General features: G+C 44.6%; 1 protein-coding gene across 1 annotated transcript in view; it reads right to left on the bottom strand.

Annotated features, from left to right (window-relative positions):
- Positions 1 to 27624, bottom strand: part of EPHX2 (epoxide hydrolase 2) — a 62203-nt gene that overhangs the window by 13949 nt on the left and 20630 nt on the right. The window contains exons 7-12 of the mRNA XM_077868752.1: positions 25891 to 25986; positions 25305 to 25383; positions 22134 to 22168; positions 16874 to 16900; positions 14537 to 14622; positions 10162 to 10273 (exon numbers count right to left, since the gene is read on the bottom strand). Coding sequence (XP_077724878.1) covers positions 10162 to 10273; positions 14537 to 14622; positions 16874 to 16900; positions 22134 to 22168; positions 25305 to 25383; positions 25891 to 25986 — 435 coding nt within the window. The remainder of the gene's footprint in view (positions 1 to 10161; positions 10274 to 14536; positions 14623 to 16873; positions 16901 to 22133; positions 22169 to 25304; positions 25384 to 25890; positions 25987 to 27624) is intronic.

Genomic DNA, 27624 nt, shown 5'->3' on the forward strand with positions numbered 1-27624 from the left:
AGAAACTGCAGCCGTTCACGAGCCCGGGGGCTGGAGGAGCCTCCCCAAGCGCAGAGGTCTGGACGGGGCTTTGACCCGCCAATGGTCTTTAGAAGAGCAAATGGATGCCAAATGGGTCAATAAAAAATCAAAGGGATCATAAAGGTAAATAAGTCTGTCCGCACACATGAAAGTACATCAGATCAACAGGGGGAACGGGGACAAAGGTGAGGGCCGGGAAGCGGAGAAGATGATAACATTTGTCCTCTGGTTATGTGCCCTGCTGATATCACCTGACTCTCTGTAAGTTTTAAAAGGTGAAAACGTATTTTTAAGTCCCGCAGACCAATGACAAAATTCCCACCTGCCCCCTGGGAGGCGGCTCCTCCCTCTGGGCTCCAGAGCCGAGCAGTTAGGGGATGGACTTTGGAATCCGGCAAATAAGGCTGCGAGCCCCTCTCCTGATACTTAACTAACTGGGCAGCTTAATATTCCCAAGCCTCAATTTCCACATCTATAAAACGGGAGTTTTGTAAGGATTTCTACAAGATAACGATAATGCGTATTACAATGTCTGACACTCAGGAGAAATGCCAAGAAATGGTAATAATTGTTATTATTAGTATCCCCATCCTTAAAGTTACTGGATTGCACCAGAAATGTCTATTTTGGGATCTGGTCCCCTCACCAGCCTGTGTCTCATGGACACACACTGTATCGTATTCATATTTTTCTTCCCATGGCCATAGCATGGTAATAGTAGGTACCCGGCAAAGGCTGGGTGGGTAGGAAGGAGAAAGGGAAGAGAGGTGCAAAGGGGGCAGGAATAGGAGAGAAAGACTTTGGTGGGAGTGTCTTCGGAATGATCGTGGCTTTTGTTTTTCCGCCCTCCACTGTGAGCTCATATTTGCCAAACGAGGCAAGTCAGCCCCAGCTTGAGGTGAGGCTGAGCAGTAATCTACAGAACGGAGACAAATGAGAGGATCTGCTCTCCTGTGACCCAAAGCTGTCCCCGGGGCAGGCAAACTGAAGACAGCCCTGGGTTTGGAAAAAAGCTCCAAACGAACTAGGGGTGGTGGAAGGGGAGGAGGGCGGGGGGTGGGGGTGACTGGGTGGCGGGCACTGAGGGAGGCACTTGACGGGATGAGCACTGGGTGTTATTCTGTATGTTGGCAAATTGAACACCAAAAAAATAAATAAATTTATTATTAAAAAAAAAAAAAGAAAAACAAAGAAAAGGAGCTCCTAGAACAAAGCCTTTGGAATTCCATGGATCCTGGAGCTTGGTCTCAAGAGTACTCCCAGGCTGTTTAAGGAGGTCTTCTCATGGTGTGAATGACTAGAAACATAAGGGAACCCACTTTGGAGAATTCATTAGAATTTCTTGGCCTTTCTAACTAACTACCACTGCCTCCTCCCGCTCTTTATTTTAAACTTGAAATCACAGAAACTCATAGCTACTCCGGGGGGTTTCTTTTCTCCAATCTGCCCTTTTGCTCCTTCCAAGATGTAGGACAGGTCAGCCTCAGAAGATGCTCTTAATTGGTTCTACTGTTTCATTGCCAAGACAGTGGAGACAGCCACCGAAATCAAAGGGCAGGTCCATCAGGGCACAAGCCCGGACGGCTTCTGTCCCCCTACAGCTACTACAGCTACCACTAGAAGATGCATCACGGGGAGAAGAAGGCCCCATCTCATCAGGGGGTTGGCGCCAGCATCTCTGCTTCATGTTCTGTCTACCTTGATAATCCTCACTCAGATTGCTCTGAAATTCTGGGGCAGGATTTTTTCAAACGAGGTCAGAAAATTCATGGCTGGGGTGGTTGCCCCTGAGATGGAAAATGCTATCTGAAATCTGGGCAAAAAGAGAAAATGGTTTATTATTCTTCAGTGTTCGGCCAGACAGACAGATGCACACACACACACTCAGAAGAGAGGTGAGTCAGGCCCCACGGTAAGTCCATGAGAAGACCTGAGGCTCTCTGAAGCCACTTCCACTGGGTGGGCGCCTTCGCTCTTTCCCACGGCACTGAGTTTCAAAGGCCACCTTACAGATGGAGACTCTTGGGTGGAGTGTGACCTCCTTCAAAGTCAGGCACATTATAAATGGCCAAGCTGGAGACAAGAACTCCAGACTTCAAAGCCCCCTGTATCCAGTTCTCTTTACTATAATGTAACACTACCCATTTACGAAAACATAAATAAAATGAGAAGAGTTTCTTCCATGGCAGATGCAAACAGCGGCACTTTCTTCTAAAATACATTATTCAGCTGTGACAAACAACCAAAATATTGTCCTCAGTAGAGGACTGGTTAAATAAGTGACGGTCCAGGGACACCTGGGTGGCTCAGTGGTTGAGCGTCTGCCTTCGGCTCAGGTCATGATCCTGGGGTCCTGGGATAGAGTCCCGCATCCGGCTCCCCTCTGCTTCTCCCTCTGTCTATGTCTCTGCCTCTCTCTCTGTGTCTCTCATGAACAAATAAATAAAATCTTTATAAAAAATAAAATAAAATAAAATAAATGATGGTCCACCTGTATCCTGCAGCACCAAGAAGCCACTGCAACGAATGAGGTAAACCTATACGTCCTGGCAGGAAAATCTGTCCAAGATCTAGTAAATGAAAAAGCAGCATGATTCCATTTATATAAAAATTACACATACACTCATATGCACATATGCATGCCCCCTCCCCCGCCACACTTAAAAGCATATTTTTAAAAAATGTCTGGGAAATACTTGCTAAACTATTCATAGTAGCTACTTCTAGATGAGCGAAAGGGGATTCAACTTTTTATTTTATACGACTCAGTACTTTTTTTTTTTTTTTAAAGCACCAAGCATAAATCATCTGCAACATACAGGCAGTAGCAAGTCACCAGCTGTCCCTGTAGCCTGGTGGCCTGGTGGGGGGGGGGGTACTATGTGTAGGGGGATTAAGGGGGACTCTGAACACCATGAGGGAGAAGGAAGAAAACCATTTGTGGATGTTGGGGTGCCCTTCCACCTGGCGAAACCATCTCTTCTTGACTGCTATCTACAATTTCCTTTCCCCACATTTTCTATTACCTAGTTTCTCAGCTGGTTAAATACTTAAAAGTGGGCTTTGGCTTGCTCTAACCTACAGAGCCTATAGCTTGCTGTATGGTTCCAGACACCCACACCACACGCACACACACACACCCTTCTCCAAAGAAATAAAAATACATATATACTATTAAGGAGGAGTAAAGAGGCACCGGTGTTGGCAGACAGAAAGGGACACGCACTAACCATGTTCTGATTTCAGGGACAGAGGGACTATGAAATATCCCCAGGCTAAGCAAGGACGTGAAGAATCTTAAGGATTAAGACATGGAACTTGTCATGTTCAAATTACCCAGCCGATTCTATTTGTCTCTGCTGCCCAGAGCTCCTCCTCCTCTTTCCTACTATACAAATGCAAAGCTTGTCATCTCTTCGCTGAGAAAAAAAGAAAAACATGCCTTTTCATTTTGGTTTCCACCAGACTTGGCAAATACGCAGGACGAGAGACAGTAAACACAATGGCTCAGGGTTCAAAGAGCTAGAGGAACTGAATCTAAACTGGGGAGTTTACCTAGGCCACACCCTGTCCTGCTCAGCAAGCGTGAACCAGGCGTGGGAGGGACACCAGTCTGGAGGCTTCCTTAGACTGAATGCATCCACGGTGAGCGCTTCCGGTCACTCCTCCTGGCTGGGGAGTGGCGGGGACAGGTTTGGGAGCAGAGAGGCAGGAAGGAGGAGGTTCCAGCCCCCACCCCTGAATGAGACAGGTGCCCCACACGTTATGCTTTGTTAGGCTTGAATTTGGCTTCGGTTTGAAGCTGTCACCTGTTTGAAAACCATGCAATGAGACCATCCGTTTTCAGATGAGGACATTGAGTGCCCAACGTAGGAAGGGACTTGCCCTGTTGCCAAACAGGCAGCAGACATGCTGGCAGGACCCTCGTGCAGGGCTTCTCCTAGAGACCCAGCTCTGTGCCCAACCAGACCAGCCTCAGCAGCTGAATTCACCCCAAACGCACTCCCACACCCCAGCCTTCACTTATTTGAATATTAAACATTTTCCTAATCAAGAGGAAACTCTTGATTCTCTCAACTCTTCCTGCAGATTTTAAACCCAGCAGCGACAACATAACAATAGGAGTATGATTTTTCCACAAAGACTATAATAACCTTCGCCCTACTAAGGGGGCAGTTAGTAAGCATCTTTCCCCTGAGGTTACTTGTATTAATCAGCCCTTTGAGCTTATCTTGGTTTGCTCCTTCCTGCTGTGTTTGGATGAGCCAGGCACACACAACAAAGTCCAAGCTCCCTCACAGTGTGGCTTAGGAGGATGCACGTAGACTTTAAAGTCAAACAAACCCAGTCAGTACCTAGTCTTGGGCCAGTTAGTGAACCCCAGAGCCCCTGTCTGCTTCTCTGAAAGACAGGAGAACGCCAGCGTGTGCTTGTGAATAGGACCACTTGGCATACCGTGCTCAAAACAAGTAGTAACTACAACCTGAGTGTCCATAAAAGGAGGAATGGATAAGCCAAATGTGGTCTACACATACCGTGGAATGTTATTCAGCCCTAAAAAGGATGGAAATTCAGATACATGCTACAATGTGGAACAGCCCTGAGGATGCTGTATAAAGTGAAATAACCCAGACCCCCAAAACAAAATTCCTCTATGACTCCACTTCTATGAGCTCTCTAGAATAGTTGAATTCAGAGACAGAAAGTGGAATGCTGGGTGCTAGGGGCTGGAGGGAGGAGGGAATGGAGAGTTTGTGTTTACTGAGTATAATTTTGGATTTGCATGATGAAAAAGTAATACCCACCATTTGCTTTGACGTGGATGGAACTGGAGGGTATTATGCTGAGTGAAGTAAGTCAATCGGAGAAGGACAATCATTATATGGTTTCACTCATATGGGAAATATAAAAACTAGTGAAAGGGATTATAGGGGAAACTAGGGAAAATGGGTGGGAAAAATTAGAGGGGGTGATAAAACATGAGACACTCCTAATTCTGGAAAAAAGAACAAGGGGTAGTGGTAGGGGAGGCGGGCACGGGGTGGGGGTGACTGGGTGACAGGCACTGAGCGGGGCACTTGACGGGATGAGCACTGGGTGTTATACTATATGTTGGCAAATCGAACTTCAATGATATATTATATATATATATATATAATATATTATACATATATAAAAGAAAACAAAAAAGTTCTGGGGACAAATGGTGCTGATGGCTGTACAGCAAAGCAAAAGTTCTTTTTTTTTTTTTGCAAAGCGAAGGTTCTTAATGTAACTGAACTGTACTCTTAAATATGGTTCAGATGGTAAATTTTATGTTATGTGTGTGGTTAAATAACAAAAATCTAACCAAGTATGTTTTGAAGATCTATTGGGCTTTATTAATGGGTTCATGAATGGGACAGCATCCCGTGTAGCCAGTAGAGGGCGCTCAAAGGCCTACAGGAGAGGGAAGGTTTTTAAGGGTAGAGAGGGAGTAAAAAGAAGGAAAAGAGAAGCAGAGAATCCACTGTTTTAGGCAAGGTCGCCCTTCTGAGGGGAGTGGAGGGGGCCTCTCGGTGATTTCCTTGTGTTGACCAGGAAATTTGGGTGTTGACTGCATAGAGGTTACATTTGTGGGGGGCTGAAGCTCCAGTCAGGCTGGGTACTGAGTGTTGGTTTACTGACTTGGGGCCTTGAGTTTCTTTTTATTTTATTTTACTTTATTTTATATTTATTTATGTATTTATTTACTTATTGAGAGAGAGAGAGAGAGAGAGAGAGAGAGAGAATATGCCTGGGGGACGGGCAGAGAGAGGGGGAGATAGAATCTTAAGAACTCCATGCCCAGTGGAGAGCCCAATACAGGGCTTGATCTCACGACCCTGAGATCATGATATGAACCGAAACCAAGAGCCAGACGCTTAACTGACTGAGCCACCCAGGCACCCCCTCACTATATTTTTTAAGGAAAACATTATTAAAAAATAAAAACATGTTATTTACATCGACATGGGCACATTATTATTTTTTAAGTGAAATAATAAGTATTTTAAAATTTCAATATCTGGTATGGTAAATACCAGTACACATAGCTGGCACACATTAACTAAAGCTCTTTGAGGTCTGTAATAGCTTTTACGAGTGTAAGGGGGCCTGGGACCAGAAAGTCTGAGATCCACTGCATTGCAGGGAACCTATTATTGGAGATAGGGTCAATGGCCTCCTTGATCCGCTCCAGCAATCCTTGACTGGGATAGCTGCCCAGAAGTTTCCAATTCACTGAGAAGGATGGCTATCTGCCTACCACCACCTGGAAAATGACTAGATTAGCCCCTTTCCTGAGGCTACACTCCAGGACCAGCAGCACCAGCCTCACTTCAAAGCTTGTTAGAAATGTGAATCCTTTGGTGCCACCAAAACCCACTGATGCAGAACTCTGGGGGTGTAGCCTGGTGATCTGTGTTTTAACTAGCTTTCCAGGTGATTCTGATGCATGCTGACATCTGAGAATCATCAGGCTGGAGAATCATAGAAATTGAGTCACAGAACAGGAGCTGTCCAAGCTGGGATAGCCTCCTCGGGCACTGTGTGTACAAGAGTCACCCAGGGGGACCTTGTTAAAAAGCAGTCTTGTTGGGTAGATCGCAAAAGGGCCTGTGAGTCTGCATTTCTAGCAAACTCCCAGGTGATATCAATGCCCCTGATTCCTGCACCTTGCCTGACACCCCAAACCCTTCGGCTCCTAGCTTGTATTGAATTCTTACGGTTCTAAGGGAAGTGAGGAAGGAACTCCTTCCCTGGGAAAATGCATGCATACAGTAAATTGTGCGGGTCATTTCAAGATGTTCCAGACCTACTGAAATGCACCTTAAGGATCACTGACTATTTTTTTAGGACCTCCCTATGTCCCATGATATTTATGGGAGATAAATAACTTGCCTGCATTAAGCAAGTTTCATATGCATTTTCTGCCATTTGTCCCCTCAGACTGGAATGCCCTTCCTTCTTCTATCACTCACACAGATCCTATTCATCTTCCCAGGGCCAGTTCAAATGTCTCTCGTTCAATAAAAATTTAACTGTGTTTTCTTCTGAGATCCCAGAATAAGCTGTGCCTTCATGATGGTCCTAGTAGCTGACTTCTTCTACAGTTATGTGTTACTTGACTCTTTGTCCAAGAACTGTTTCAACCCTCAGACACTGTACCTCATCTCTGAAACTGGCACATAAGAGATGATGCAGATGCATCTGCTATATGAATTAATGGATATTTTTTTTGAATTAATGGATATTAATTCCTCATAAGAAACACTAGTCAAAACATTTCTGACATTTAAGTGTATTTGTCATGCTCAGCCCCTCACCCGCGTCGTGGTGCACCTCTGTTCCGTAGCAGATACAAGTCTTTTGAATGGTGAATCCAAATGGATGAGAAAGGGCTTTCATGCCCATGCCATCCCTACCCCTGTGCATCCCCCATATGGTGCAGCCTGGCAGCTAGGGCCTGAGTGTTGAGGGCCTGTTGCCCAGGCATGGGGCATGGGGGCTGGGTTAGGGAAGAGGGAAGAGGGTGAGAAGTAACTATGAAGCATGAGGTGCTGGTGATGGAAGGACCTGTGGGTGGGCGTGTCCTCTGGAAAGGGGATACTCTGGGCACACAGAGGGTGGTGGGAAGGAATAGGGCTCTTGGGAGTATGGACCAAGCAGAGGCAGAGATTGAGAAAGGGTCAGGTAAGAGGTGAGAGGAATCCACACACCAGCTTCCCAGTTTTGGGTGGGGTCCTGTTCCGTCCCCATTTCCCAAAGGCCGAGGCAGCTGCCACTGAGGCACCTACAACCAACACTTTGTTTTTCTCCCCACCACCAGAGCCTTCTTCAGTGTGAGATGCACAGGGGTGAAGCAAACACCTGGGAAAGGGTGGCAGGCAGTACATTACACCTGAGATTGGGATTCGGATTTCCAGTCCTGCTGGAAGAATTTTCATGGGGCCATCTATGACCGGACGATGAACCTACAAGGATTCTCTACTACTTTTGACATCAACTACAGGCTCAGGGTTTAGTGTCCAGGCCACAAGGACACTCACCTCCTTCCTGTCCCAGTTGACCAAACCTTCCAAAGAGGGCACTAGAGCACTTCTCACAGTCTGCCCCCTTCCCCTTCCCCTTCACCATCCCCATCTTGTCCCTTCCTCCCATTTCTTTCACCAAGGGCACTGTTCCTTTTCCCCTTACCCATCTGTTATAGGCTGAAGCTGAACCATATCTCCTCCTAATTCCTAGGAAGCCCTAGCCCCTAATACCTCAGAATGTAATGATATTTGGAGATTAAGTCTTTAAAGAGGTAATTAATATGAGGCCTTTACCTTAGACCCTCATCTACTAGGACTGGTGTCATTATAAGAGGAAGTTTGAACACAGAAACACACATGCACAGAGGATATCCCGTGTAGGGACACACCAAGTAGGGGGCCATCCACAAACCAAGGATGGAGGCTTTAGAAGAAACCAACCAGATAGACACCTTGATCTCAGATTTCTGGGCCCCAGAACTATGAGATAATAAATTCTATTATTTATGCCCCCACCCCAGTCTATGGTACTTTGTTATGGCATCCCCAGCTGACTAATACACCATCTAATCCATCCTTCAAGCTCAAGACTACTTCAAACGTGTTGAAAGTACTTCAAACATGTTTAAGTACACTACTTAAAGATGTGTTGATTCAATTCAAGCCAAAGGGAGCCCACCACTTCCTGCACTTTGGGTACAGTAAGGCCTGGCTTTAATGGAGAATGTGATATATTCAGCATCTTTTCATGATGTTGCCAGAGGCTGCTGGTGTCTTTCCGAATGAGTGTTGCCTGAATCAAAAAGTTCCTCTTCTAGGGGGGCCTGAATAGCTCAGTCAGTTAAGTGTCCAATTCTTGGTTTCAGCTCAAGTCATGATCTCAGGGTTGTGAGATCGAGCCCTGCGTTGGGCTCCTAAAATCTTAAAAAAAAAAGTTCCTCTTCCAAGGTATCAACTTATCAATCAAAATTGTTGTTTGTGTGTATGCATATGTTATTGTTTTTTAAAGATTATTTGAAACAATAGAGAGAGAGCAGGGGGAGGAATAGAGGGAGAGGGAGAGAGAAAATCCCAAGCAGACTCTCCACTGAGCATAGGATGGACTTGGTGCTCAATGACCCTAAGGCTCATGCCTGAGCCCAAATCAAGAGTCAGACAACTGATGGAGCCACCCAGGCATCCCTAAAATCATTCTTAGAGAAGAGTTACTTGGCAAATTGAAACTGGGATGGTGTGACCCTTGCTGGGCATGGTACCTCCTACGAGCAGCAAGGGCAAAGTCTGGGAGAGAGAAGTGGGGGTATGTTCCTGTGTTCTTTATTAATTCAATCCATCCTTCTCTCTCCAGAGTGCTAAGCAAACTTCTCTTATCCTCTCTGGAATTACCCAGATGTAGCTGGACATTGGGGTCCATAACCTAAGAGTTGATGAGTGGCAGTGCCCCCTCAGATGAGGCCAGATGATTCTGACTCACAATGCTACCCTCAGTGAATCCCCCTGAAAGGGAACAGTGACACCCCATCACAGGTGTCACCTAAGGTCCAGGGGGCATCTTTGAAAGGCACTCTGGGCTTTGTGGCACATGAAGTGATACCTAGAATACATATCTCAAAGCACACTTGCGGCCTAGTGCCTGCTTTTAGGCTCTGATGCTCCCTGTATCACAAACCAGTCCTCAGCAAGTGAGGTACCAGGTCCCTGGCAAGGGCTCAGGAGCTGTCACCAACAATCAGTGGCCTTTGTTAGCCTCTCAGCCATGGAACTGAGAAAGAGCAGCTCCAAACCAGCACTCAGCTCCCCACTCCACAATTTTGGAGAAACAGGAGAACTCACTGCACCATCACCCTTATGCCCTTCCCCTTGCCACCCCAAATACACACACACACAGAAATGTGTCATCACCCAGGAAGGGCCAGCTGAGCTGAGGAGCCAGTTTCACTTGAGCCCATGTGTAAAATCATTTCTGACTAATGCCATGGAAAATGAAAGGGCACTGAGAAAATCAAGCTAATGGGAGAACGAGAGATAGAGGAGAAAGAAGAACAAAAACCTTGGTGGGATCATAACTCTTGAGTCCCAAACTTACTGGTTCTTGGAAATAGAGCTGGTAATCAAAAACGGGATTGGCTTTGATCTTCTCCATTGTGGACACATTGGGATTTGCTGGCATAAAGGGAGTATTCAAACTGGCCACTGCCCTGTGGAAAGAAGACACGAAGACACAGACCCTGTAAGAAGTCTGTATGAACCAGAAAGGACCTTACACATCAGGACGGAAGTTCAGAACAAGAAAGGGATATATATAAGATCTCTGACTAGCAGTGTGTGGGAGGATGGGTCAGCACTCTGAGTTTTTGACTCCCAGGCTATGGCTTTTTTTGTTTTTTTCCCCCACTAAACTGCAGTATTTTTTTTTTAAGATTTTATTTATTTATTTATTCATAGAGATGCAGGGAGAGAAAGAGAGGCAGCGACACAGGCAGAGGGAGAAGCAGGCTCCATGCAGGGAGCCCGACGCGGGACTCGATCCCAGGTCTCCAGGATCACGCCCTGGGCTGCAGGCGGCGCTAAACCGCTGCGCCACAGGGGCTGCCCAAACTGCAGTATTTCTCACCCTCTTGCCTTAGACAAAGACACGCACACACACACAAACACACATTATGTGCAGTATATCAACCTTCATTAGATTATAGTTTCTAAAAATGCATTCCTTTTTTTCCTTCTTTCCTTCCTTCACTCGCTTCACTGTGTTAATTCCATGCTATATGCTAGGGGAGAGAAGATATAAAATCAATACTCAGAGAGCTCATTATAATTTAAAAAGGCTAGACAAATATACCCATGACTATATTACAAAACAAACTGTGATACGAGCCATAAGAATAGCACAAGCACATGGGAGTTCAAGGAGACAAAGAGTTTCTAGATTTGGGCATCATGGAAAATCTCATGAAAAAGAGAGCATCTGAACTTGTCTTTTAAGGGTGGAAGAGTGTAGGGAAGGGGAAACAATACTGTAAGGGAAATACCATGGGGTAGCATTAGCAAATTCTAGAAGGGGGCAAAGTTTGGGGTTGAGTTTGAGAGAGCCAAAAAAACAAAGAAAAGAAAAAATCTATGTGGTGAGAGGCCAAGTGTTTTTTTTTGTTTTTTTTTTAAAGATTTTATTTATTCATGAGAGACGGAGAGACAGAGAGACACAGGCAGAGGGAGAAGCAGGCTCCATGCAGGGAGCCTGACATGGGACTCGATTCTGGGACTCCAGAATCAGGCCCTGGGCTGAAGGCGGTGCTAAACCACTGAGCTACCTGGGCTGCCCAGGCCAAGTGTTTAATGAGGCATCTTGTGAAATAAAGCCAGCAAGGCAAGTGAGAGCCTAGACATGCAGGGCTGCGAGTCTGGATCAGATGCTGTAGAAAATCAAGAAAACTATGAGGGCTTCTGAGAAGAGGGGAGGAGCAGACTGAAGTTGCAGTCAGGAAGTGATGTATCAAGCAGGGATACATGACACAGATGCAGAGAGGGACACCAGAAGCAAGGAGAGGCCCAGCACACTACTACTTTAGTCACCCAAGAGGAACAGGATGGCAGTGAGTGATTTCTCAGTCCCATAAAGAACAGAGGGGTAGATCTGAGTGACCACATGAAGTCAGGGCTGATAGAAGTCAGCCAGGAGCACAGTTAGTCTGGCTCATCAGTAAGGGATCCCGTACCTACTCTGATCCTAGGGAAACTCCTTCCCAAAAGGGAAATAAGAAAGAGAAAATATCTTGGGGAGATATAAACCAGGAGGAGCAAGATAACTAGGACAAATGAAATAATCAGGAAAAGCAGTGCTGAGGTTTAGCCAGTGCCAGCCAAGAAGCATAATGCGAGCCACACATAATTTAACATTTTCTACTAGCCAATTAAAACAGGTAGAAAGAAACATGTGAGATTAATCTAAAATATTACTTAATATTAACTGAATGATACTAATATTGTTAATACAAATTTAAAATCTACTGTTGATTTAAATAATTTAATATTCAACATGATATATCTAAAATAATAATAATTTCAACACATAATCAATACAGAAATATTAATAAGATTTTTTTTGGTATTAAGTCTTTGAAATCTGGAAGGTATTTCTCCCTTAGAGTCATCTCAGTTCAAACAGCCACATTTCAAATGTTCAGTAGCCACCATTAGACAGTGCAGCTGAGGCTATAAAATAAATTATACCAATGCCTAAAGGTTTCTAGTGTTACCAGTGAATCTATTTTAAGCATTACTTAAATCACAAGTCAAGAAACTCTAGCTTTATCTAAATATTCTGAGCAGATGAAGGTTTTCTTTTCAATTGCCTTGACATACAGCTTATTCCATATATAAAAAAAATTATCATCATCACATGAGATGTTAGCATATAAAAGCTGGTGCCAACCGCATAAGGATTGGAGAAAGCTAAACCACAGTCTCCTTTGGGAGCAGAATTTCTAGATGATTGTCAAAGAAAGGAGATAAAAAAAGTATTCTTGGTCAAACATGTAAGAAGACCCTTACATTAAATATGTCCCTATAGTTTATCTCAGTTGAATGCCAAAACCAAGGATTTAAAGAAATATTCCAGGGGGCACCTGGGTGGTTCAGTTGGCTAAGCTTCCAACTCTTGATTTCTGCTCAGGTCATGATCTCAGGGTTGTGAGGTTGAGCCCCACATTGGGCTCCATGCTGTGTGTGGAGCTTACCTAGGTTTCTCTCTCTCTCTCTCCCCTTCCCCCTCTGCCTCTCCCCCCTGCTCTCTAAAAAAATAAAAATAAAAGATTCTTTAAAAAAAAATCCACATCTTGGGGAGCCCGGGTGGCTCAGGGGTTTAGTGTCGCCTTCAGCCCAGGGCCTGATTGTGGACACCCGGGATTGGGTCCCATGTCAGGCTCCCTGCATGGGGCCTGCTTCTCCCTCTACCTGTGTCTCTGCCTCTCTCTCTCTCTCTCTCATGAATAAATAAATAAAATCTTTAAAAAAAAATCCAATTAAAGGTGGGCTCTACCCTGAACTTTCTTTCATTCTCTGGCCAGAAAGATGTTCAATGGCAATAATATTCTTAAGTCAGCTTTGTCCAGGGCCAGAGATGCTGTGTCCCACTATGTACAGCCCTGGAAGGGGGTCTTGGCTTGCTCCCACCCTCCAGGAGTGTAGTAACAGGGCTGCTTTGATGAGCGCAGATGGAGAAGGAGCAACTACTACTAATGACACATGGGATGGAAAGAGAACAATGAGAGGAGGAACAGGAATCCAGAGCATGCTTGTGTATGTCAGACCTAATGTTATTCTGAATATAACTTCACTGGGCTCATGTTAAATATTCTCAAATTCTCACGGGAGAGAGACTAAGTTGTTAATAGAACAACAGGAAGGTGTTTCACTTCCCTCAAGGTAGAGATCATAAGCCTGTTGTTCTATTTCCTTTTGTCCTCTTTAAGAAGCATCTAATACAGTCTGTACAGTAACTTTCTAGTGACCCAATTCCTAAGAACTGAGCTCTTATTTCAACTCTGAATGAAAGAGAGGACAGACAGAGAAGCTAAAGAGATCAGAAACACAAGAGTGCAAAAACTTTAAAAATATTTCAGGAAGTGTTGGATTCCTTTTGGTCTTTGATATCATCCTACCATTTGAACTGATGTTGGGCTGAACATAATTTTCCACTGTTTCTGTTCTTATATGTCCCACCAAAGAGAAAGTGAATGGATCATTTAGGGAAATACAGAGGGCTGTGAAGGATAATGTTTATTTAATATGCTAAGAACCCAGGCTGAATGGGAGTTCACACAGGCTTTAACTACAGTTGCCTGCTCAACTGGGTGTGGCCACAAAGGCCACCTGGCTCTCTGGGTTCAAAACCTGTCCTCTGAAAGCTCCCACTGGTGCCCTGATGTCATTCTAAGAATGATTATGAATGATGTGGTGGTGGTCACAACATGCCATTCTAACCTGACACCTGCATAGCATTTTCCAGGTTGGATAGTTGAAAGGAGTTACCACTCTGTGGTTGAGGAAACCAAGGCCTGATGGATGAAGTGATTTGTCACACAGCTGGGTCAGGGCAAAGTTGAAAGCCATGCTTCCTAATTCCCAGTCCAGGACTGAAGTTTCTTCTGGCACTCAATTCTATGACTCCACCACCCTTGAAGCCTCACCCACTCTCTCCAAAATCTACCACCATTCTTCTGCCTTCCCACTGGCTACCCAGGCCCTGAGTTATCAGTCCCATTACCGGTAACTGGGACAGGCCTTGCTTCCTAAGACATAGCTCATTAAGTCTTCCTTATTAATGGCTCAATGGGTACTAGGAAGCTAGATGTTGCACTCCCAGATAACCTATTTGTTTTCAAGAATTTACTGGAGATCAAGACCCAAGGAAGGATTCTAAGGGGAATTCAAATCCAAACTCTTGATGCCTAAAGCCTAATTACCTCACTCTCTCAGGGTAGAAGAGAGCCATGTTCCACACCAGCATGCCTCCCCAGTCGTGGCCAATGAACACCGCTTGAGGGATGCCCTAGTGAAGGATAAAGAAGGGAGCTGAATGTGGGCAAGTTTCCTGGATGGGGAGGTGAGAGCCCTGGGGCCCTGTGCTCCCTGTTGGCCCAAAGCCTCAGCCAGCAATCCCTTTGTTCACTTCCTAGGACTCCTCCTCCACTGCCCCCACAGTAGCAACTTCAACGTCCACCCTCTTCAAGCCTCCCTTCCCACACAGACCAGCCTCAAGAGCCTCCAAAGGTGACTGATCTTTTATATTTTCTCAGAACCCTAAAGCCACTGACCCCAAATTCCCTCTCCCTCTCTACCTTCTCTCAGATCAAAATTTGTCTTACCTCTTTTTCTACTTTTTGTCTTAAAGTTAGTATGACTTCCCTCCCTGTGTTCCATATTCATCTTTCATTGGGTGATTATGATTCTACTCCCCACTCTTTTTGGATCTTTCCTCCTTTAACTAACCACTGAAACCTCAAAGGCATTTCTATTGCCCTCCTCTCTACCAGCATCTTCTTTTCTTCTGCTGCTGCTAACAAGGAATGACAACAGTTCCTGTTTATTGAGGACCTACTATGTCACAGGCACTGTGCTAAGTGTGTATACCTACCATCTGGAGTTCCTCCAATAACCTTCTAATACACGTTTTACAAATAGGGAGACAGGCTCACAGTGGTTAGATGACTTGCCCAGGCCACATGGATGGTAATTCAGACCCAGGCCTCCCCAATTTAAAACCGGGCTCTTCCCCACCACCCCACCCTGCTGGCTGCATTTAGCCACATCAGAGCCTCCCCGAGCCTGCCCAGCCTCACCATCATCTTGAAAAGCAGCTCCCAACTCAGCTCCCTGCCACTCCTCTGTTCTCTGTGTCTAGCTTCTCACAATGATCTACCCCAGTGGCCTCTTTGGTAACTGTCATACATCTCCGAAGCCTGGCCTTTTCCCTGCGATCCCTGAGTCCACTGAAACTTCCCTCTCAAAGGCTATTCATGATTCATAATAGTTTTTTTTTTTCCCTCTTGGCTCTCATTCTTCTGACTGTTCTGTGGCATCAGACGTTTCCTTTGCAATGTTCTTCCCTGGGCTTTTGTGACACTATGCTTTCCAGACTCTTTTTCTCACTTCACTGAGTCTACTCCTTCCTCTCCCCGTCACATGGGAGTACTTCATGGTGCAACCTGAAGGCCTCTCCTCAGGGAACTCATTGACCCCGATGGCTTCAGTGGCTGTCTCCAGGTGGCGGATGACCACCTCTCCTGCAACGGGCCCGGCTTCCTTCCCCAGGGTCCCAGGAATGACTGGGCCAGGGAGGGACACCTACCCCACCCGGCCAACAACCATAGGGCTCTCTTTCAACAATCAGAGTAAGAGACTTTCTCAGCCAGCTAGAAGTCTTCTAGATAGGAGGTCATTCTAGAGTCAGAACTGGGGTGGCCGCACTAGGCCATATCCTCTTAGATGTCCCCACCATTCTCAAAGATCCGAAGCCAATTCTGTGGGACTGAGAATCTGCAGAGGGCAGAGACCACGACGTCTTTGCCTCATTTCCTACAGTGTTTGCCACCATGCCTTGCTGCTGAACTGGAACCCACCAGTCATCTCAAATTCTCCTCCTGACTCTCAGATCCAACAAATAGGGACTAAATCCATAGTTTTGAGGTCCTCTATCAGCTATCCCTCCACTGCCACAGTCCTGGCTTAGCTGCAGTGTCCTCACCCTGCCACCGTGACCTAACTCAGGATGGGAGAAGTGTCCTACCTAATTACAATCTCAATCTTCTGTGAGTGAAAAGCAAAAGTATAGTCTCCGATCACCATCGCTGGTCTGCGTTGTATTTGTCATTGACGTTCCAAACAATGTTAAGTGAAGGCATTTGATGTTAGGTATTTCTAAAGGGGCATCAATTTTTAAAAATTGTGAAATATTAGCCTATAGGCTATTTTCCAAAATTCTTGATGCCAGCCAGCAAAGCTCTCTACCCCTAACTCAAACCCGAGATAATCCTGTTCCCTGGAAAATACTTTCCATGAAACAAACAATCAAAACCAAAAACGCCCAAACTTGGCACTATATTGTTCTCCGAACATTTTGCCATCCCTGTGCTTGTAATTCCTCCTGACCAGCTACCCTGCCTCCCGCTGCCCCAAAGGGTGCCATTCCTGCCCTTGCCACTCACCTGGGGGGCTCTAACAGTTGACACTTTCAAAGGCTACATCTTTAATTGCCCACCCAAACAGAACTCTCCAGAGATCAGTTCAAGACAATTACTTACCAACTTATCCAGGAAGGTGACCATCTCCTAAGAAAGAAAACACACAAGAAAATCAGAAACAACAACAACAAAAAATAAATAAATAAATAAATAAATAAATAAATAAATAAATAAATGAAAATCAGAAACACACAGAATTCCTGTGTCTTCCTTTGTTAGGGGCTGCACTGTGTCTTCCCCAAATTCACATGCTGAGGCCCTAACCTCTCCCCTCCAGTACCTTAGAATGTGGCTGTTACTTGGAGATAGGGTGATTGGGGTGATTAAGTTAAAATGAAGTCATTAGAGCGGGCCATGATCCCAAGCTGACCAGTGTCCTTATGAGAACCAAAGATTTGGACACTGACAGCAAGCCTCAGACTCTGCTGACACCTTGACCTTTCACTTCCAAGCCTCCAGAATGGTGAGAGAATCCATTTGTGTTGTTGAAGCCACCCAGTCTGTGGTACTTTGTTATGGCAGCCCTAGTGCACTCATATGACGTACAGTCACTTCCCAGCTTGTGAGTTCTCTCCCTTCCCTTTCTAGCATCATCTCAGTATCGAGGCAGATCCCAGACACTCACAGTAAGTTATTCAGGGTCTGTTACTGCACAGCACTCAACGGGGCCATATCCATTATAAATCACAGCTTCTTCTGGGGACAAAGAGAGAACCCCAGGACAGCAAGCTCCTGCCCCCATCCCGCAGCACTGATGAGGAAACCTGGCCACACCAGCTAGCCAGCAGGGAGTCTGGGGAAGGTGTCTATGATGTGTGGAGGTGTCGGTGATGAGGGGCATCCAGAATCAGGGCCGGAGCTGTCATACTGGGCTAGGTACAGAATGGGCAAGTAGGGGAATTCTACTGGGGACAGGGGTGGAGGGGAGGACAGAGCAGAGGTGTGGAGAGAATGAATCAGTGACCAACAGGCAGGCCTGTCAACCTCTGCAGAAAGCCACACTGGCTCCCTGTTCTGAAGCCCCATTCCTCCTAAGTGGTCCCATCTAATTTGTCAACACTACCCCCATTCACCTGCGCCCATATGAGGAACTTCTGCTTGCTATCATAAAAAAGTCAGGGCACCTGGGTGGCTCAGTGGGTGATGTGTCTGCCTTTGGCTCAGGTCATGGTCTCAGGGTCCTGGGATTGAGCCCCACACTGGACACCCTGCTCCACAGGGAGCCTGTTTCTCCCTTTCCCTCTGCCTGGTGCTCCCCGTGCTTGTGCCCTGTCAAATAAATACAATCTTAAAAAAAAAAATCTATGAAGCTGCATCTGTGCATCCCTAGCATGGCCAGAGGTGCTGTGCCACACCCCTCACCTTCATCACTTCCTTTCCCCTCACTTAGAACTGCAGGGAGGAAGCGGCAGCTCCATTCTACAGAGAAGTAAACTGAGGCTCACACAGATTGAATGATGCGGCCAAGGCCACATAACTAGTAGTGGTAGAAATGGGATTGATTCGAGGTCTATGTGATTTCAAAAATTCAACACCAGAACGTACAAAGCCATCCTGTTTACTTTATTTTTATTTACTTATTCATGAGAGGCAGAGAGAGGGGCAGAAACATAGGCAGGAGAAGCAGGCTCCTCACAGGGAGCCCAATGCAGGACTCGATCCCAGGACCCCAGGATCATGACCTGAGCTAAAGGCAGACGCTCAACCAGTGAGTCATCCAGGTGCCCCAAAGCTATCCTGTTTTACCATGTAGACAGCCTTATTTTGGATAGCTTCCAGGCCCTTGACTCCACCTCTCTTTCTACCAATTGAGAAGTAATCCTAATTTGCTTTTTGGTTCCCCAGATGGAGGCTCTCACTGGGGGCTGCGGAGATTGCACCATAAGAGGCTGAAGACTTAAAAAAATATATGTGACTGTATTTTCATCATCTACTCTTTAAGGTGCTTCCAAAATGAAAGGCAATTTTCTTTCCCTTCTCTGGGCTAGGGCTCTGTTTTTGTTCTTCCACATTAAGCAAAGAGGTGGAAATTGCAGGACCGTAGGAGGCAGGGCAAAGACAAAGGGCTCCCCACAGCCCTTGTATTCTCTATCCTAAGAGCATTAAAAAGTAAGTATACAGATATTCTCCACTCTGGTCTCAATTCTGTGGTGGAAATGCACCAAATATGGGCACCTTTTCTGGGGGAGACAGGCTGGGGGTGGGGACATACAATTCTGCCTACAACCAGTGCCAGCTTCAAAGACAAAGAACTGTAAAGGTGTTCTGATTCCTTTGGCTATCTCTGGGCCCATGCCTGCCCCACAAACCCAGGGCCACACGGATGGCCTCATTGGTTCAGGAAACAATGGGCAAGCCCCTCACTGCTCCCACTAGAATATTTGAAGGCAAGAGCAGGTGACAGGTTCCACTGGTTAAAATACGCACCATTTATTTTTTTTTTCTTCAAGATAGACACACAGTATTGATGCAATTACTTAGTTTATATTATTTTAGCAGTTTTTATTTCCACCCTTCTCCCCCAAAGACAGATTACTGGATGGTGTCAGGAAGTCTTGTTCTGGACTGAACGTCTGTGTCCCTCAAAATTCACATGTTAAAGCTCTATCCGCCAGTGTGGCTGCATTTGAAGACCACAGGGTCTTTACAGAAGTCATTAAGGTTCACTGAGGTTATGAGGGTGGGGCCCTGATCAGATAGGATTCCTGTCCATCAAAGAGACATCAGAGAGCTGCTTTTCACTCTCCAATTAATCACAGAGACTAAAGATTAGCTCTGTGTGACTTCCACCTCCTACTGTTAAAAAGAAGCCACAGGCCTAAAATGGCATCACTTAGGTGAAGGCCCCAAGTCACTTAATACCCCAGCCTGACTGCATCTTCAGCCCCCTACAAATGTAGCCTCTACACAGTCAACACAGGAATTTCCCGGTCAGCACGAGGAAATTACCGAGAGGCCTCCTCCGCTCCCCTCACAAGGGTGACCTTGCCTAAAACAATGGATTCTCTGCTAATCATTCCCTACTTTCTACTCCCTTTTAAGGGTAGAACCCTTAAAAACCTTTTCTTTTCTGTAGCCCTTTGGAGCTCCCCTGTACTTGCTATATGGGGTGCTGCCCGATTTCTGAATTGATTCATAAAACCAATTGGACCTTTACAATTTATTTGCTTGAAGTTTTGCTATTGAATGCTACAAACTAAGAATCACACTCAAGTCTGGAGGGGTCTTGGAGGGCATGAAGTCCATCCACTAGATTGTATTTTATACTTGATGGCATGACCTGGAAAGATTAAATGACTTATCCAAGGTCACACACAGTGAAAGAGACAACTGGGTGTAGCTAAGTTTCTCTACGTTAATGAACTTGAGGAGATACCACTATTGCTATGTTGCATCCCAAAACCTCTAATTTAGAATCCTGACTATAGTCATACAGAGAATAGGTTCGTGGTGCCTTAAAGGTACCTATTCTAAAACAAATAATAGTTGTATGATGAGCTGACATAAAAGTTAAGGAATTGTGGTTGAGAAAAGAGATTTCAATATACTTGGAGGGATGTAGTTGAGAAAAGGTTTTTTGTGGGCATTTGAGGGTAAGCAGTATTATGGATCTTCATTCAGTTTCCTATAACCCTATATTTAAAGATTATTCAGGTTATTTATTAAAAAAGATTATACCGGGTATTTTAAATAAAATTTTACATTAAAAATATTGTGCTAATTTTTTAAATGACAGCTTTATTGAGATACAACTCACTGCCATAAAATTCACCCTTTTAAAATGCACAATTCAGCAGATATTAATATAGTTAGAACTGTGAGGTCATCACTGCTGTGTAGTTAAGAACATTTCATCTCGCCAAAAAGAAACCCTGTAGCCATTAAGAGTCACTCCTGTTCCCCATTTCCCCTAGCCCTTGACAAACCACTAACTTCATTTCTGTCCATATGGATTGATCACTTCTGGAAATTTCATATCAATTATGAAATTATACAATACGTGGCAATTATACAATATGTGGCCTTACGTGACTGGCTTGTCTTAGCATAACGTTTGCAAGGTTCATTCACGCTGAAGCATGCATCATTATTTCATGCCTGTTTATGGCTGAATAATATTCCATTGTATGGATATACCACACATTTTTTTATCCATTCATCAGTTGATGAACATTAGGTAGTTTCCACTTTTTGACTTTTGTGAATAATGCTTCTGTGAACGTTCATGTCCAAGTTTTTGGTGGACATATTTTTAAAATTATTTTGGGTCAATACCTAGTAGCGGACATACTAGTGACTTTATAAGGGTGGAGCTGGAGGACCAGAGCATCCCATTTTATCTTGCTTGTTTCAGTAAAAGGACTTTCTTTTGGAGGCCAGTTAGATCAAGTGACCTGATTTACCCATCTTGAGAACCAATTTTGACAGAAACAAGGCAGAGGTCCAGTTAATGGACATTAGGGGGATGGGGAGAGGCCATTAGTGAGATTTTGGCAGGATTGTGTCAGACATATGAGCATGATAAGAAGGTGCAGAATGGAAGAGGTAAAGACTTGGAAACTGAGGAAGGATGGAACAACCACAACTGGAAAGTCAGATTTTGTCAAGGCTCCTCTTACGAGGGGCCAAAGCCTACTTCCAGGCCTGGTTGTGGGTGGTCCCAACAGAGCTATGACTTCTATATGGAGCCTTTTTGTAATTTTTAGCATGATTAGCAGCATCACCAGTTTTACAGTCAACTAAGAGGCTGTTTCTTCCCCTGAGCCCCTCCAGCCTTTGCTTTTGCCCTAGGGCTGATGGAGGCTTGGGGCACAGTCTCCTTACCCCAGCCTTGGCAAGCTCTGAGATGAAGGTCCCCTCCCCAATGGCACTTATACTTCACTTAGAATAGAAGTGCCACTATAGCTACCAATACACAAACTGACTCCCTAGGTCTTGCCAACAACATCTTTGCTGAAATAAAATGATCTTTTAAATTCTCAGGATGGAAAGGCCAGATGGTAGAGTGGCTAAGAGAAGGGACATGGGAGCTACTGCCGGGCTCAGACCTGGCTCTACTAGCTGTTGACCACAGGCAATTTCTTTACCTCCTCATGACTCAGTTTCCTCCTCCATCAAATGGCTTAGAGCAGTAATTGATAAACAGTAAATGTTGGCTATCATTTTGAAATACCATCTTAACTTTTAGTAAGATTTTTATACCCAAATGCTGTGAAATGTTTTCCTAGGATTTTAAATGAATATCCACACTCTGTCTTATATCAGTAAAAACACTAGGATGGAAAAGATGTTACAAATGTCACCCAAAGACCTTTCTTACCTGACATAACACTTCCATGGAATATTCTTCTATTTCTGCAATTAAAAATAAAAGAAATACAGTTAATTCACATGATTGAAAATTACCAACAAACTAAAAGGGCCCCTTTTGTCCTAGGCACCCTTGTCAAAGATCAGCTGACTGTATGTGTGTGGACTTATTTATGAGCTTTCTATTTTGTTCCATTGGCTCTATGTCTGTCTTTATACCAATACCACATTGTTTTGATTACTGTAGCTTTGCAATGTGTTTTGAAATTAGGAATTATGAGTCCTCCAGCTTTGTTCTTTCTGAAGATTGATGTGACTATTTGGGGTCTTTTATGGATCCACACAATTTGTAAAATTGTTTTTTTCTATTTCTATAAAAAATGCCATTGGGGATTTAATAGGGATTGCACTTAATCTGTAGATTACTTTGGGTAGTATGAATATTTTAACAATAACAGCAATTCTAGGAAGAAAAAAAGAAAAAAAAAACCCAGAGAAAACAGAAGAAAAAAATTATCAAAGAAATAATTCAAGAAAACTTCCAAGAACTGAAAGCTAAATGTGCCCAGAGAGGTGGATGAAAAGAGATCCACATAATTGCACAATATCATAACATTTTAGAACACAGAAGCTAAAGAAAAAGATCCTAAAGTCATTAAGGGTAAGGGGGAAAAAAAAACAATAACATAGATAGCCTCGTGGATCCAAATGACATGGGACTTGGCAATAAATAGCAACAAAGGAAGACAGAGAATAGTGGGACAAGAGCTTCACAGTTTTAAGGAAAAACAATTTGTTACTTAAAATCTATTGCCAAATGATATGAAATTTATACACAAATGATCTGCAATGTGTATGTATGCATTCCAAATCATCATGCTTGGCTTTATTTTTTATTTATTTATTTATTTATTTTAAATAGGAAGTTTAAAGATTTTATTTATTTATTTTTAGAGACACAGTGAGAGAGAGAGAGAGAGAGAGAGAGAGGCAGAGACACAGGCAGAGGGAGAAGCGGGCTCCATGCAAGGAGCCCGAAGCAGGACTCGATCCCAGGTCTCCAGGATCACGCCCCAGGCTGCAGGCGGCGCTAAACTGCTGCGCCACTGGGGCTGCCCTCATGCTTGGCTTTAAAACTAATGTAATATATAATCTTCAGCAATAGTTAACATGTAAATTATGGTTTTCCTTTTTCAAAGATATTTATTTATTTATTTATTTATTTATTTATTTATTTATTTATTTTAGAGAGGGGGAGAAAGAGAGATGGAATGAGAGCATGGGATGGGGAGAGGGGCCGAGGGAGAGGGAGAAAGAGAATATGAAGCAGACTTGTGTTGAGCATGGAACCCAATACCAGGCTCTCTCACGACCCTAAGATCATGACCTGATACCAGGCTCTATCTCACGACCCTAAGATCATGACCTGAACTGAAACCAGGTCATTTGGTCAACCACTGGAGCCACCCAGGTACCCCATAAATTATTGTTTTCTCAAAAAATAATTATAATTACAGTACGTATAACCCTAGGTCCCACTTCATCCAGAACTGTTCAGTTTATGTGTATCATTATTAAGTGTTTCTTGTACTTTTAATGGTGTTCTAGTTTGAATGATAAATTAATTACTAAGTTATCCCTAGGGGATTCAGGTAAGATCATAGTCTAGATGAATGAAAATAGACATTTTAATAATAAAATTTTGGGGAAAAAAACCTGTTAATGTCTTTCCTGGATGGCTGGACTAGACACTTTCTTTTTGTCTAAAATGCCTCTGGACCATTTAAGAGGTAGTAAGCAGCCACTGAGTAGGTACCATGACAATTAGGGAACAATCATGGAGTGACACCCTGGCCCGTGACAGGCTGAATGGCCTGGCTGGTGGTCACCTGAGTGCCAGTTCATGTCAGCTGGCTTCAAACTCCTCAGACTTGATGTGGATATGGGGAAAGCAGCTCAGAGAAAGGGTGGTAAGCCCCTGGTTTGGCTCACTGAGCCACCACTGCCAGCAGTATGGCTGACACTTGGAGGGACAGGGACTCTGCTGCATGTCTGACTGTATCACGTTCCTATCTCCACCTGGAGTGCTTAACAGTTTGGAACTGAGAACCCCCTTTTTTAAAAAGATTTTTATTTTATTTATTCATGAGAGACAGAGAGAGAGAGAGAGGTAGAGACACAGGCAGAGGGAGAAGCAGGCTCCATGCAGGGAGCCTGACATGGGACTCAATCCCGGGTCTCCAGGATCACGCCCTGGGCTGAAGGCGGCGCTAAACTGCTGAGCCACCCGGGCTGCCCTGAGAACCCCTTTGAAACTGATAAAAGCAGTAGACTTCCTCACCCCGGGAAAGTCCTCATAAACCCATACATGGACTCAGGTTCATAGGCCTCTAATGCCCATCCTTGGATAGACACCATCTGGATCCATAGACACTGGGTTAAGAACCTGGCCTACCAATTACCATATGATCTAGCAACTCCACTTCTGGGTATACACCTCAAAGAACTGAAAGGAGGAACTCGACCAGATATTTGCATGTCCATGTTCATAGCAACATTATTCACATTGGCCAGAGGTGGAGGAAACCCAAATATCCATCAATGGGTGGATGCATAAACAAAACATGGTCTATATACAATGAAATATTATTTGGCCTTAGGAAGGAAGGAAATTGTGATATATGCTACAACATGGATGAATCCTGAAGACATGATGCTAAGTGAAATCAGCCAGTCACAAAAGGATAAATATTGTATGATCCACTTTGAGATGCATTTTGAGATGCCTAGCGTAGTCAAATTCATAGATAGAGAGCAGAAGGGTAGTTGCCAGGGGCTAGGGAAGGGGGAACAGAGAATTAATGCTTTAATGGGACAGAGTTCTGCAAGATGGAGAAAGTTCTGTAGCTGGATGGCACATCCTATACCCTACATCCAGCACGAGACTTCCTCAGGGCACAGGTCATTGGGTTTCTTGTATTCATCCAGAGTACAGGGAGCAGAGACATCTGAGCCCAAAGTATATAGACAAGGGTCACTGAGAGAGAGGGGAGGGACAAAGTCAGACCCCCCTGAAGGGTTGCCTGCTCTGACCTGGGACCAGGGGCAGCCAGTGCAGTTGGGGAGCTCAGATAGTCAGAAGGCATAACCAACAGTGGAAGCTGTGAGACAGCTAACTTACCAGGAGGAGAAGATGACTCTCCATAGCCTTTCATGTCCAGAGCTAGTACCCGGAAACCCGCCTGAGCCAGAGCAGGGATCTGGAAAACAAACAGTTCAGGTACACTCAAGTGTGGTCTCATGAGTCTTTTGCAGACCTTCCTTCTTTGCTTCCTTCTATCCATGTTCTTATAAATGGCTCAACTTAAAGTGCCAGGTGGCACTATCTGGGATCCTTGGCATGAGTTCATCTGGATAGGGCTGCCATGGACAGTGGTAGGGTCTGTGTACTACATGTCATGCTACAACTAAGAGAGCATCTTTCCTAGCAAAGACCTTGCATATTTCTATATGCATGACGAAGATGTCCCAGCAGGTGACATAAAGCATCTTAAAGAATCTGCCTTTTTCTAATCTGCAGAGGTGGTATATGGGCTAGCACAGTTCTGAGGTCTGGATCCATCTCTGAGGTATCATGGTCATCACTGGAGATGATACTTCACTCTACGGTTTCAGCTTCTCAATGGTATTCTATGCAGGGCCACACCATCTAGACTTTCCTCTCCCTTCACCTTGACTGGGGCAGACCTTCCCCCATTTTCCTTTACCTGGTACCTCCAAGAGAACCAGCTCTCAGGAAATCCATGGCAGAGACACACAGCAGGTCCAGAGCCCAGCTCCACACAATGCAGACGAACCCCAGGCTGTTGAAAAGAGAGGTGAGTAGTTAATGACCACAGTGCCAGGCTGGACAGAACCAGGTCCGTCTTCTGCAGACCTCCCCAGGCCATCTCCATGTACTGCCAGACCTCACAATTTCTCAGCTCAAGACCCCAATGCTAGGAAATGTTCAAGAATACATAACTGGTCAAACTACAATAAACCTGGCAGCTCTTACAGGAACATAAGAAGCCTGAAAAGGAGGTTATGTTTGGTAAAAAATAAAAACAAAACAACTTTGCCCACCTCCCTAAAAGGCCCTCATACTGTCGGAGTTTCTGATACTGCTTGACAGGTCTTCCATATTTTAAACTGGGCCTGATTTTATGCACAGCATAATATTCATGTTAACATGCCAAGTACCAGGATTATTTTGTTAAAAATTCTGTCTCTCTTGAATGTAAAATCTTTTCCAAGCTTTGCTACACTTCTAGTGCTTTCTGGGCTGTGTGTCAGAGACTGCTAGAGCTCAGTGTCTGTGTTCTGTTCCTCCTGGCACACGACAGCATTTTCCAGACCTCTCCTCACTTCCTTGCAATGGGTGTGGCCATGTGACCGAGTTCTGGCCAATGGCCTATGAGAATGAAGAAATGTGGGCTACGTTCTGGGCCCATAGAGATCTCCCACGTGTGGCCCTCACACTTTTCCTATCCAGGCCCTGAAGGGTTTGGGCCTTGGGAAAGGTACAGCCAGCAGAAAGAAGGGGACGAGCTGCTTGGTGACTGCATGGAGAGAGCCCCCTCCTACCCCACCTTGGACTGTCTGGGAAGCATGAAATTAACTTGATGTTGAGCCACTGGAAGCTTGGGATGGTTTGTTTTAGTACTTAACCTACTCCAATTATTACCACATGGTCTAAGCACATGAGGTATCCAGTCAGAGTGCTCTATTTTCCCCAATAATGTATCTCCAACTTTTTAATGTAAATAAATGGGAAAAATAAGCTGTGTGTATGGAAATTCGCTTGGAACAACTTTATGTAGCTGCATCTCAGATTACTTCATGCCCGAGTTCCAAGTCGGAAGTCTCATTCATGATTCCCAACGAGTTTTTCTGCTCAAGAAAACATTAGGCTGACATTTCACAAATTCTTTTATGGTCTTCAATCTTCTTTTCAGAACATGTTCCATAGTCTTCTTGTAAGTACTTAGCAAAGGAAGGGGTTTAACTTTCAATTCTGTTGCTTATATTGAAAAGTGTTGCAGTATTAATGTCCAGTAAAATCCAAATCTGCCCCTGTTCTAAAAGGATCCTAACCAAAAGGCTCCATTTTGCTGCTTCAGAGCTGACTCAGCATTGAGTAGCTCAGCAAATGCATGTCCTTTCCCATCCTTTAAATGGTATGTTAATAAAATTGCCATAAAGCCAGAAAACAAGAAAGATCTAACCCACCTTGAGTTGTATTAGTATTCCACGGAGATCAATGAACTAGCACTCCCCAGAGTGGGGCTCAGCTGGGACTCCCCAGAGGTTGCTGTCCTAGGTCTTTAATTTGTGGTGAAGGCAGAGCGGGTGATAAAGCAATTCTGATCACTCTCCTTCTTGGTCAAGTGAGAAATGTATTGAAAATAATTGGACCTGCAAGCCTCAAGTGGATTATGAGAATAACTCTGTCCATGGGG

This window comes from Canis aureus, chromosome 24 (assembly GCF_053574225.1).
Source record: "Canis aureus isolate CA01 chromosome 24, VMU_Caureus_v.1.0, whole genome shotgun sequence".
Taxonomy (NCBI): domain Eukaryota; kingdom Metazoa; phylum Chordata; class Mammalia; order Carnivora; family Canidae; genus Canis; species Canis aureus.